Here is a 13516-nt window from a genome sequence, read left to right as displayed (position 1 = left end):
CTTCCGGTAGCCAAGGGGTCCTTGGACTAGGAAGTGGGTGGGGGAGAGCCTCTCCCTCAGCTGGGCAGAGGGTGGGAGGGTGGGGAAGATCTACTTCGGCAGGTCGAGCTGTGTGAGGCCCTAGCAGCTGCTGGGCTGACAGCTGGAGGCCGGAGGTGGGAGTGGAGGGAGCAGGTGTGCAGCCAGGTGCCGACCATACCTTGTCTTGTATTGCAGTCGGCTCCAAACCCCTGGTGTTCAAGGATGCAGTGGTGTCTGGGTAGCTCCTTGCATCTTTGTTTCCAGCACCCAGACGCCTCCAAAGTGTACCTGTGCAGGTGAGAGCCCCTCAGGCCGCCTGTGCCCGGTGCTTCTCATCACTGCTGCCCTCTTCCTGTGAGTGGGGTGGGGTGGGTAGAGGTGCCGGGAACATCACTAAGGAAGCAAAGTAGCCAAGGGCCCAGGTTCTGTGAGGTCAAGCTTCCAGCCTGGAGAGAAGGGGCAACCAGGGAAGGGGAGGTCGTGGGACCAGGTACTGAGATTTTAGATGTAGCGTGGCCGGTGGGATAGGAGGTTAAGTTCGGGTAGAAAAGATCTCCTCAAGTCTAGGGTCCTAAGAGGCCACGGTGCGGGTGAATCATCCAATGGGCGTGATACTGAGGATGGTAGAAAGCCGGATAGAGACGGCAGGCCGGAGAAGGAGCGAGATGGGAGCACAGCGTGTGCTGTGGAGGAGGGCGTGTGTGACCAGGGCAGGGAGAGTCCAAGGAAGGGAGGTGTTCTAGGTGTAGCAACAATGACAAGGCAGCCTTCCATCCCTCCTCCAGGCCCTCCGGTGGATAACACAAAGAGCTCTTCCATGGGAGGGCTGCTGGCGAGTAGGGTCTTCAGAGAAATGCCAGCTCTCAAGATGAGAAAGTAAAATCTTGGAAGAACTCATGAATTTTGCTGATGATAGATACAAAAGACAAAGTAGGTCTTAGAACCTGAAGACTGGAAGTTGTTGACTCACAGGAGCTAGCCCCTGAAATCCAAGGAAATTCATCCACATCTTTCATAAAGGGTGGTATTCAGGCATGGCTGGACCCAGCTTAGCCACAAATGACCTACAAGACCAGGGCTACACACCTTTCCCCCAGAACACAGCCTCTGGTTATTCTAGACCTTGCTAGGCTGCAGGTTCCCCATAACTTTGTCTGTAGAGGCCCCAGAAAGATGGTCCTTGAAGAAGTAGCCTAGAATGATGTAAGCTTTGGGCCCAGAACCAGACCAGAATACCAATTTTTGATCATTCCTGATGGCATGACCTTGCTGTTTTCAACTCTTGAGGGTTCATCTGTTTGCAAAACAGGTGGTCATAACATCAGCCCCAAGTGTCACTGCTTACCCTCGGCCAGGAGAGGATGTCAGTTGTGGACCCATGAACCTGGTGCTATGTGTGATGGCTCTAGGATCCCAGGGTTCAAGGCCCACCCATGCCACATACGACTATCACAATCTTGCTGGCCGATCTTGAAGGGGTACCAAGCTTCTTGGGAAAAACATAGCCTCCCGCAGAGGAGAGTCAGCCGATACCCTTGGGTGAGTCCCCAAATTGCCTGGGGTGGGGGTAGAAGCACACTTATAGAATGTGACCCAAGGGTAGGGGCCGGGCACAGTCCCAGGATCCTAGGGCAGGGGTCAACCCTGGCATTTTTTGACCCGACTGCAGCTAACTGACATGTGGCAAGATGGACTCTGAGCTGCCAGCCTGTGCTCCAAGGTGGGGGACAGCTACTCTGCTCACCTCTAGGCAGGGGCGGAGCCTCTCCTAACCAGGACAGGGAGGTCATGACCTATAGGGGAAGCCTCGAAGGTCTCCGCACAGCTGGCTTCTCTGCACAGAGAGCTGCAGCTCAGGGTTTCATGAACACCTTGGAGGAGCTGAGCGAGAAGACTCACAGCCAAGAGCATCAGTCCGCAAGGGCCCCTGTCACCTGGGCAGGTGGTTCCAGGTACCGGTCTCCTGGGGAGCCCACCTGTGGGGGATGGGCAGGGGAACTTGGCAGGTGCCACACAGGTAGACCTTCCAGGCTCTGGTTAACCTTCACGGCAAACCTGAGCCCCCCTAGAGGCAGCTTCCTTTTCAGACTTCAGTGGTGACTCAGATGAGATGACTTGCCTAAGTCACAGCCTCTAGGAGATCAAGCCCGAAGTCCAGCTTCCTTCCATCCCAGAACGTACTCGTGTTGAAGACCACAGAAGGCTAACCCTAACCCCCAGGTGTGTGGAGGGCTGGTGCCTCTGTGGTAGGCTGTCAGAGCTGGCCGTGCCTCTGGGGCCCGCCAGGACTAGGTCCAGGTCAGCTCTCAGTCCTGGGGCATTCTGTTCCACAAGTGCTCGAGGGATGACCACACGCTGCAGGCACCATCCTAAGCGCTAGAGAGAGCAATGGAGCGATTCCACCTGCATAGCAAGGGCAAAACTCTAAAGGCGGAAAACGAAAAGACGATATAGTGAGTTACTGGATCAAACTAGGCCATCTGGGTAGTTAGGAAAATTTCAAGTGAAATTTAAGGAAATAATGAGCTGGCCATGCCACGGCTGAGGTTGGAGGCAGATGAGAAGTCGGAGACCCCAGGCAGAGGAGCAGCTGGCGTGAAGCTTGCAGCATTAGGGTGTACTGGCAGGACGTACGGCATGGGAGGGCTGGCGTGGCCAGATCACACGACTAAAGACAGTCAGAGGTAGGCAGGTACGTTACCTACTCGGGACCTGGTAAGCCAAGGTAAAGACTAGAAGCAAGCCCAGAGCGAGATGGGACGATGCTGCAGGTATGGACCGGTGAGCGGGTGTGACTTAGTCTCTAACCAACCCCTCTGGCTGAGACTTGAAGGGGACGTGAATAGGTGAGAGGAAAGGCTGGGAGACATCGCAGGGCTACGGGTCATGGCAGCCTCCCTGAGTGGCACCAGAGATGAGCTGACTTGGAACACATTTGTCGTAAAGGCGAGGGTTCTTGATGGGCTGGGTGTAGAAAAGAGAAGTATGCATGTGGGTTTTTTGTTTGTTTTGTTTTTAGGTTTTTGCCATAGGGTTTGTGTGCTTGCTGAAGAGGGAGCATGACAGGGAAAGTGAGAAATCACCCTCGGGGGTGGCGTGGTGGTGGTCCTGTTGGAATCCCTTCTCCTCCATTCTCCTCTTGGGATTTTGGCCGCACACGCACACGTGCTTAGTATGATGATCAACCCACCAGGTCCGGGGTCAAATTGCGCAGGCCACGTGGGAGTCCAGCGCCTTAACCACTACGCCACCTGCTGGCCAAAGTGACTCAAGTTTGAAACCTGAAGAACAGGAGTCAGAGAGCTTCTAAGGAAGGAATGGTGCCTGAGCTGGGTTTTGAAGGACCACCCAGAAGTGGTCCAGGGAGCCATGCTGCTGACGAGCCAGACAGGCAAGAAGCTTAGCTGCTGGAGTGAGGTCACTTCGTGGTCTGTTTTCATCTCCTCACCCAGGCACCCCACAGGACAATCTCCTTGGTCCTTGACACCCCTCAGACCTTCAAACTTGGAATTCCCCATGAAATTCTCACTGGTGTGGGCCTTGGTTTGGCTGATCTGAACTCACTCCAACCTCTCAGGCTTGCGGCCTGTTCTGAAGTGATGGAGCGTAAGTGAAGGGTCCAGGTGGCCTCTGGGAAGGAAGGGGACACGGGGAGAGTCTCGGCTAGGGCTAAGACTGGGGGCTGGGTCTCCTTCCAGAGCCCCGGTGTTGATCATGTGATCCAGTACATTGAGGACCATGGAGTGGCCAGCAGGGACTCCATCAGGAGCCTGACCGTGTCCCTGTCCATCAGGTCCCAGGTAAAGAGTACCCCTGGGCAGGGTCCTCATTGGCAGCAGCTTTTACCCCAGGTGCGCCTACAGGCCAGATGTCTTCAGATCAAAGAATGGGACCCTAGGAGGTCCCCTGGCCCCTCCTGATCCCCTTGTAACCTCGGCCTGCTCTGGCCTCGCCTTCAGCTGTGAAGTAGGGTATGCGCCTTTAATCACTGCAGGAGAACAAAGGTAGAAAAGGCAAATAAGTGGGCTTGCCCCATAGCCTAATGGTTAAGGAAGCCAATCCCACGTGGCCAACCATAGTTCAAATCCCAGCCCTGGTGGTTTGACACACATGCCAGGCACATGTGCATACTTGCCCCAAATGCCCCAAGGAAAAATGGAGAAGGAGGGATTGCGATGGGACCATGCCCCACGGGGGGTGATTTCTCCCTCTCTCCTCTCTGCCTCTCTTCTTTGGCGAGCATAGGCACTCTCTGATAATTTTTTTAAGAGGCAAATAAACCACTTGTTCTTTGAGTGGTGACTCCAGGGTCTCGTTCAAATGAGCTAAACTGACCAGGTAGCAGGAGTATGGTACATCTAGGACGAGAAGGCCAGAATGACAGAAACACCAGAGAAGCAGCTGGGAGCCAGCAAAGCCAGGTGTCAGCCAGGCAGGGTATGATTTTCTGTTGGAACATATCAGAAGCCATTGGAGGGTGGAGCAAGGTGAGCTGAATTTCACTCTGTGATGTCTGTATGAACACAGGCCTGGACAGTGGTGCTCTGTACAGCCTCGGGTCTGGCCCAGTCACACGGTCGAGGCACTCCCTACTTAGAGAAAGGGAGGGGCCTTCCTTCCATGGTTCTAATCCTGTCCAGGCCTCGCCCGCCCTAACCATCTTTCTGATAGTGGCAGATGACTGTGACGAGCAAGAACCTGGCGATCCCCAAGCCCTTTGGGCCCCAAATCAAAGGTATCTACTGTTTAGAAGAGATATGACCATTGCTAGAACCCCTGGGCTTCAAGTGCACCTTCATTAAGGACTGTGACTGCCACTTGACCGACATGGGGGACTTCTGCTCCTGGGCCAGCATTCGCTGAGTGCACTCTGCCTCCAGGTGGTGGAAGATGCCGTAAAAGCCCCAGGGCTGCCAGCTCTCCAGTGTGAATGGCCCATCATGAAAGCATGGCTCCTTGTCCAGTCTGCTTGCCTTAGCGGGAGTGCCAAGGCAACACTCACAACCCCCCCCCAACCCCGCTTGCCGTGTTCACCCGCTCCTTGGATCCCACAGGTGGTAAAGGCCACAGGCTCGAACCCCGGGGGAGGAATTGGGTATGGGAAATGGTCTTCAGCTAAGGAGTGTTCACTAAATAGTCGAGGAGCCAATAAAGCTCTAGTTTTCTGAACGCATCCTGGAAGGGGCCTCCTTGTTTTGGGGAAGGGCTGAGTGATGGTTGAGGCCGAGCTGAGCCACTCACACCCACCTGCAGGGAAGGACTGGCTAAATACCACAGGGTGCCATTGTTCCTTCTGAGCTTTAACTTTGTACAAAGTGGTTAGACTGGGATTATTCAGATCTCTATTTAGGCAGCTCGGACAAGTTAGGCCCAGATTCTAACAAGACCTCCCTGGGGGCCAGGAGGAGGCAGGGCCAAGGGAGAAGTGGTGCCATACCTCAGAGGTGACTGGGCTCTGCAGGAGTGCCTGAGGGACGAGGCTTGGCAGGGCAGGCTTCAGCTGACTCTGAAGAGCTTTCTTCCTAACGCCTATGTCCATGGCCCAGAGGCACCATTAAGCAATGATTCGTCAAGACAGTTTAACCACACTATGATGCTAAATCTGCTCCTTTCCCCATAAACTTCTCCAGGACACCCTCCAGTCCTGGGCCAGGCCCTGAGAAGGCAGCTGATGATCCCGTCCCAGTGAGTGAAAGGCAGCGCAGGGCCTAGACCCAGGGCTGCGGGCAGCAGGCAGGCCCTGGCATTCCCTGCTGGGCCATTGGAGTAGGTCCACCTCCTGGGCTGCCCAGGAACTCCCTGCTCCAGGTTCCCACCAGCATGGACCACCCGTGGAGGACTGGTGCCCCAGGTTCTCAGCCTGTAGCGTGGGAATCATGCCCCCACGGGGTCAGCATGTGAGTACAGAGCAGGTGAGACTCCTGACACACGATAGCCATCATGCCATGACCCCGGCCTTCCTGTGTGCCACCTGCCAAGGTCACTTGGGACTATTCTGGTATCACGGTCCAAGTGAAGGAGAGAAGGAAATGTTTCAGAACCTGTCAGACGGGAGCAAATGAGGCCTCAGCAGTGGTGGCTCCATGTGGAGGACCAGGAGTTTGGTTCCTGGTCGAACCGTGTACCCATGATCCTGGCTGGGAGGATATTGTGACACGGGGCCCTGTTGAGGGTCCTTGCCTCTCTCTCAATTAAAAAAAAAAGCTAGCCTAAGGCCTCCCTGCCTGGTTCTTCACCTGTATGAGTGGGGCGAGGGCAGTGCCCATCTCAGGGTTATGGACTCTAGTCATTTCCACAAAGACCTAGAATGGTGCTGGACACCGGGCAGCTTTAGCTGCTCTTACCTGTGGAGGCAGGAAGACACCCCTTGCTGCAGAGGGGAACGCAACTCCCCAGGGACTGCGGAGCTCTTGGGTCTCCTGACCCTGGAGCCGTTCCTTGATCCGAGGCTGCACTGCGCATGACTGCAGGCACCTGGAGCTGTGCAGTCGAAGGTCTGGTGATCTGAAACCTCCCATGGGGCCCCACTTTTTGTGAGAGATTTTTGCTCTAGGGCGCATGCGTTTGCCAGAGAGGCAGACAGACAGAAAGCCAGAAATCACCCTCTGGGGGGATGGCCACACTGCAATCCCTTCTCCTGTGTTCCCCACTTGCCACCCCTAGCACTTTAAATGTACTAAGCCTTCCCAGAACACCATTAGTTGCAAGCTGTTCCTTTTTCCCATTCTCCCCTCACCCCAATGTGCTAACTCCCTGGTTTCTAAGGACTCCCTGGGCTTATGGCTACTAAGTGCCTGGAGGTGGACCTGAAGCCCTCTGGCATTATCCCCCGGTCCTTCAAGACTCTCCCGCTGTGGGAGTGGCATGGAGCAGGTGTGTAAGCAGAGGCACGGCTGAACAGAACAGGCAACCTCCCTCCCACTTTCCAGGCCCTTCTCCTGGGGCTTACAGAGCCACCGAGGCCAGGGCAAAGGCCTTGTCTGCTTGCTTGGCAGAGTAGTGGGGCGGCCGCAGGCTCGCAGATGAACTCCTAATCTACACTTAGGGAGACTGCCTCCCGTACACACAACTTCTACAAGTTGGTCCCTTCCAACAGTGACCAGATACCGGCTCTGCTGGACCCCAGACTGGAACGCCCCCCACCGTCTTCTGTGATGGGTGCCAAAGTGGCTCAGGAAAGGGCGAGTCTTCATGGCCCTGAAAGCAGCTGTGGCCACAGGCTGCATGGGCTCCTGTCCTCGGCCAGACCCACACTCCTGGGGAGAGGTGTCTGTTATCGGGGCCTTTTAGCAAACTGGTTCCAAGTGTGGCTTCCCATTGCCTTCACTGCAGCCTCACCCAGACACCTCTGCGACTTACTTTCACCCCAGGGGAAGTGGCCCCTGAGCCAGCCGTATGGCGTGATGAAGGTGGCTGAATCCCACATGGCCAACTGTGGTTTGAGTCCTGGGTACGGCAGCTTGAGAAACACACTGGTTAACATGAGTGTCCAAAATCCAGGAAAGAGGAGGAAATGGAGACCACAGTGTGGCCATCCCCCACGGGGGTGGGGAGTGCTTTCTCACTTCTCTAGCAAGCACATGGCCAGTAGCAAAAAGAAATTTCCTACTCCTTGAGACTGCTGGTGTGGCTTACAGGAGCTCGAGTGTGACCTAACGCTGTGCATGCCCACTAAATGACCACACTCCTGGGGCTGCTGCCTGAGCCACGGCCCACTTCCCACCAGTAGTCAGGTGCTCTGGGAGGAAGGTGTTCATCGTGCAGCTCTGCAGCTGAGGCTGTGGCCTCTGTCCCTGGGGTGTGGGTAATGCCTGCAGTGAGGGGCTGGCAGTGCAGAAGCTGAACTGGGCTAGAACTCAGCCAAGGCCAGGAGCAGCTCAGGACCCAGGATGGCCTCCTGCTGGGCAGCTGTCTGCACTGCCCATAGGGGCTGGTGCCAGCCTGAGGTAGCAGCAGGCCTCCCTTCTGAACTGGGGGGTGTCCTATGTGTAAATGCATGTTCCCGCGCCTGTCGCTGTGCTGGGTACTTCCCATCATCACGTCTTACAGTCTCAAAGCCCCACTGTAGCTTACTGCCAGCATCAGGTTAGTCCACCAGAAGATTTAAGCCCACCTCAGCCAAGGCAGCCCCTGCACACGCACGGGCAGAGCTGGGCTCCCCTCAGTGTGCAAGCCCTGTGTGGTTTTAGCCTAGAAGCAGGCCTGGGGTCACCTCTCCTGGCACCCTCTTTTGTGGGCCCTGGAGTTGAGGGTACGTGCACAGGAAGCTGAGGATATTGGAGCTGCTAGATGTGGCACGCTCTACTGACAAAGAAACGCAAAGGCCAAGACCGAGTAAACAATGATGTCGTTTATTTAAAATGTTTACTCCAAGAAATATATATATAAAAAAAAATAAGACAATTACAGCACTAAACCAGGCACCTTCGACCAAATCACAACCTCTTTGATTCCCTTTCACTCTAAGCCTCTGGGTTTAAACCCCCTTGCTGGACTGGGAGACTGTCAGATACCTGCAGGGCTGGCAGGAGCCATTCCCAGCCAGGGCCGCTGTGCCCTTTCTGTAAGTGCAGAATCCCTCCCCACCAATCCTTGTCCTAGGGAAGTTCATTGAAGATTCTCCACCATAGGGAGTGGCTGCGGGGAGGACATGGCGCCAGCAGCCTGACTCCAAGGTCCTTTCCTACTCCAGTCCCAGGCAGGGGTCACGAGTAGCTTACTGCCAGCATGGAGTTAGTCCACCAGAAGATTTAAGCCCACCTCAGCCAAGGCAGCCCCTGCAAAAGCTCAGGACCCAGGACACTGTTTTCTCAACACTCTGGTTGAGCACAGAACTCCAGGGAGACCTCCAGGGTTCAAGGAGCACAGATGTCTGAGCCACAGTGCAGGAAAGAGACCTGTCCAAGGAAGCTGATTAGGTTCGACACACGGAAGCTGGAGCCAGAGGTGGTGGTTTGAGCGATTTGGACAAATCAGGGTAGTTTAGCAGAAGCTTCTTCCCTGGACTACTGATTGGACACAGGACAGCAGGGACCAGCATGAAATCAGACTGAGCCTCAGGAAGACGCAGGTCAGTCTCCCACAAGGCCTGGGACTCGCTGGGACAGACACAGTTACATGCCCTGCGAGGGCAGAAGTCACTGTAGGCAGTGACTGGGCAGGAAGATGAAGAAAAAAGCAACACGACTAGATCATTTTTGGCATTTTAACATCGAGACAATGACAAATGATAACAACAGCAAAAGCAAAAAAAAAAAAAAAAAAAAAAAAAAATAACTTTCCCATCCACAAAAGTCTCACACTTAAGTTCTATTCCCCTCCCCCATAAGCACCACGGAACTAAAAACCTATTTAAAGCACCCAAACCAGTCCAGACCCTCTGGAAACCAAGAGCCCAGCCAGGGCTGGGGCCTCTCTTGGGCCCAGGTGAGAGGAGGGTTCCGGGAAAGGCACCTCGGAACTCACACAGTGCGACACTGGTGACAAGCGTGGGCGGAGGGCACTTGACAGCAAGCGGGTGGCAGTCACAGTGTCTGCGCTGACACGGGGAAGGGGGCTGCTTTAGGAATCCCAACTATTTGGTACCAGAGCCGAGCAAATGCAACTAGAGAGCTGGGAAACCGCCGAGTCCCAGAAACAGGACCAGCCGCCCTCGGCAGGATCCGGCGGGGAGAGACAGACCGAGCGCGAGGGCGGCGAAGGCTGCACACCAGGGCCAAGCCTTCTCCCTACGGAGTGCACGTGTCGCTGCTGGCCGGACAACCTAACTGGCGAGGACTGACAACAGGACCCTGACTCCTCAGGGAGCCATAAAGCTGGGTCTTTCGACAGATACAAACGTCCCCACTCTGCCCACCCCCGAGTCCCCATGGGTCCACGATCACCTGATTTTCATTTGGACTTACTTCTTTTACAGCTAAAGTAGATATAAATGGCTAAAACACAGACCCCAAGTCCCCCACCAGGGGGGAAACAGGAGCTTCTATTAATGTCACAGCCCGAAGGCTGGGGGGCTTACAAGCAGCCAAGCGGAGAACAGAACCAAAGCTGGCCTCGGACGCCTTTGAGAAACGCGGGAAGCAGCGCCCGGGGGCTTCCAAAGCTCGCGAGCGTGATTGTGACGGAAAACAGCCACCAGGGACGTCTTCGCCCAGATGCTTGCGGTTCCTCTAAGGGACAGCATTTCTGAGTAATTGGTGACTCCTCTCCGAAGAGCACCCACTTGGGTCACAATGCTGATTACAATCGCAAAGGGATGTTTTGGGAAGTGTACTCAGAAGAGGGAAAAAGAAAAACAACTTAAAAAATACCTAGATTGCTCAAAGTTTTTGCTTCTTTTGTAGGAATGGTAAATCAACTATGAGCAAATATTTTAATCATTAAAAGAAAAAAAAAAACTTTGGAAAGTATACAGAAAAAGGTAGTTAACGTTGAATCACTTATAAAACGGAACCTCTGGGAGTCGAACAAAATGCACCTTCGGTCAACTTTTTGCTTTTTTCAATTCCTCATTTGACTTCCCGTCCCAGTGCATGTGGAAATGACAGCTGCCGCGCGAGGTGTGGAGTGGAGGGTGTCCGGGGCCATCAGAGGGTCCGGGGGTTGTACTCTGGCAGTTTCTTGATCTTCTCTTTCTCAGTCTCGCTTTCATCTCTCGCTATCACCAAGGAGTGCGAGTAGCCCATGGCGACCTGAGGAGACAAACCAGTGCCAGGTCACGGAAGCACTGCACCAACCTCACCCCTGTGGCTGAGGCCCACGCATGAGGCTCATGGATGGCGGCCACAGCTGAGCCACAATCCTCAAGTAGGTGAATAAAACCCTTTACTGAAAGATAATCTCCGTCCATGGCCAAGGCCCTACCCACCAAAGCCTTCCAAGGCTGCAACGGAAGACCACACAGCAGCCACACTGAGCGCTCTGTCGGCAGGGGCGCATGGGGGACCTGAGAACCTAGCATCCAGCCCTGTCCCACCCTTTCTGGATCAGATCCCACCTGTGCCTTGGCTGGCAGGGCTGGCAGCCTGGCTGGCTAATAGCAGTGTCTCGCCCCACCACCTGCCTCCCGGGGTTTCCACTCAGTGGACCTGCACGGGTATGGCAGTGCCCACCGGGGTCCTGGAAGATGGTCTGTGGGGGATGCTAGCCATGCACTCGGCCCTAGGAATCTGCCATGACTGGACTGTGCTGTGCGTCATCAAGGCAAGGATAACCAGTGCTTGACCAGCATTTCCCTGCACTTCCTCTCCCTCCTGCAGAAAGTTCAAGCGTAGGCCCAGCCACTGGCAGTGGCACATCGGACTACAGTGCTATGAGCACGGGCTGGGGTCCCTGGTCTACCTGGGGCATTCTGGCAGGCTGTGCAGGGGTGCAGGGAGTGCCTTAAAGGGGATGCAGTCTTTGGGCTAATGCTGCATGGTAAGCCAAAGCTCTAACAAAGACGATCTACTGATGGACTTTACAGATAGAAGAAATCTGAGAGTCAGCCAGAAAAGGCCAGGAGAGGCTAGCTGAGATGCTCCGCAGCTGCAGTCAACATAGAAAGCACGCGGCTTTACCGCCCCAATAAAAGCACGAGCACAGAGCGGCTTGGGGCCACAGTGATCCCCTTCAGAGGTGCCGAGGCCGCCTGACGCCCACTTTTTTGTCTGTCCTTTCTCAGTCCATAGCCCTTCCTCTCGGGGTACCTCATCTCTTCATCACCAGGCTGTGGGAGAGGGGATCATGGTGTGACAGGACCCCATCTTTCTTTTTAATTGCAAAAGGCCTTATGAGCTCTAGAGACAGAGAGAGAAAGCACCTCCAGAGGATGGTTACACTGCAGTTCTTCTTCCTCCACCTTTCTATCTGGTCAGGATCGTGAGCATGCATGCACAGGCACCAAGAGTGTTTCTCAAGCTTCCGGGTCTGGGATTTGAACCACACATGTGGGATCCGGCTTCCTTAACCACTAGACTATGGGGTGAACCCAACAGGACCCTGACTCCTGCCCTCCCTGGTCTAAAATTCAAAAACAAACAACAACCAAAAAAAAAAGAACACACTAGTGTAAAGTGGCAGGAAAGTTGGCAGAGGAGAGGTTAGAAACAAGGCCACGGAGCAGGCGGGGAGGCCCAGGGCGGGCCTCGGGACCTCTGCTCTTAAATGGTGAGTGCGGCAGCCACTCACCTGCTCTGAGAAGATGCCGTCCAGAGTCTTCACCTCCTGGGCTGCAGTGGAGGACTTGGGCTTATGGTCCCCGTAGCCCTGGCAAAGCCAACCGGAGACACATCAGCACACACCAGTCTGAGCAAGGCTCTGTTTCCAGAAGCCCCAGCTAGGAGCCACATGTACCCTGCCCCTCCTGGCCGAGCCCAGCTTCTCTCAGCCTTGAGGGCCAAGCCAAGCACCAACACTTATCCAACAAAGCCACTGCCTTGACCTAAAGACCAAGACGCTAAGTGCTAAATTCTAGTCTGTGGGCTTTTACGTGATGAGACAAGGAAGGACATGAGTACAAAGGCCAGTGCAGCTCTTCAGGACCACGGGGTCACGAACGAGGCTGGCTGCCTTCATCCTTGAGCCTCTTTGGCCCAAGGTATCAAATAACCCTGATGCGCTCATCCACCCGTCCAACTGTGGAGCACATGCACTGAAGAGACAGAGAAGGAACATGAGAACCACCCCCTCCCCAGGGGAAGGCCGTACTGCCACCCCTTCTCCTCCATTCTCCTCTCGGGATTTTGGGCCCATATACATGCGCTCTACATGATTCCCAAACTGCTGGGTTTCGGACTTGAACCGTAGTCAGTCATGTGGGAATCCAGCACCTTAACCACTACGCCATCTGCTGGTCCCAAATCATGTTTTTAAGAGTGAAAGGAACTGTTTATTCTGTTTTTAGTTTTTGATCTAGAGCACATGAACTCGTCATGCAGAGTGGGAAAATGAGAACGCACCCCCAAGGCAGACGGCCACATTTCCCCGCCACCTCCACTCTCCTCTCGGGATTTGGGCTTGCACGCACAGCCTGCATACTGTTCAAGCACGGTGGTCCAGGACTCAAACCGTGCAGCCAGCCACGTGGGAGCCAGTGCCACAACACCACCACCACCTGCCGGCCCCATTTATTACACTGACTCCAGGGTACCAGAGACCAAAGGGGTGGGGTGGGGCATCACAGCGAAGCTGATTTAGGGATGGGCGATTCAAAGGCTCAGACCCTTTGGCTCAGCTGGAACAGAGGCCCACAGGGTGGCAAAGGCAGGGCCTCTTTCCCCAGCCCAGGCTTGCCTGTCTGACTTAAACTCCCATCAGGCCCACTACACAGCCTCTATATGCCCTCCCACGCGGGGTACTCCTCCAAGGAACCAGCTCCTCACACCAGAAGTGTCCCTCAAAATTTGTATTTAAAAGGTTAATGTCCAGGGAACCAGCAGTTAGCGTAATGGCTATGTCGCTGGATTCCCACGTAGTCGACCGCGGTTCGTGTCCCGGACCTGGTGGCTTTAAAACT

The 13516-nt window shown here is 54.8% G+C and overlaps 1 protein-coding gene across 1 annotated transcript in view; it reads right to left on the bottom strand.

The window, feature by feature from the left end:
* Positions 1 to 8356: 8356 nt before the first annotated feature.
* RCC2 (regulator of chromosome condensation 2) overlaps positions 8357 to 13516 on the bottom strand; it is a gene marked incomplete at its 5' end in the record, with an annotated part of 23523 nt that continues 18363 nt past the window's right edge. The window contains 2 exon segments of the mRNA XM_014586549.2: positions 8357 to 10712; positions 12190 to 12267. Coding sequence (XP_014442035.1) covers positions 10608 to 10712; positions 12190 to 12267 — 183 coding nt within the window.

This window comes from Tupaia chinensis, unplaced genomic scaffold (assembly GCF_000334495.1).
Source record: "Tupaia chinensis unplaced genomic scaffold, TupChi_1.0 Scaffold000146_1, whole genome shotgun sequence".
NCBI classification, from domain to species: domain Eukaryota; kingdom Metazoa; phylum Chordata; class Mammalia; order Scandentia; family Tupaiidae; genus Tupaia; species Tupaia belangeri.
The sequence above is the reverse complement of the archived record's forward strand: the minus strand, read 5'-3'. Positions and strand labels throughout refer to the sequence as shown.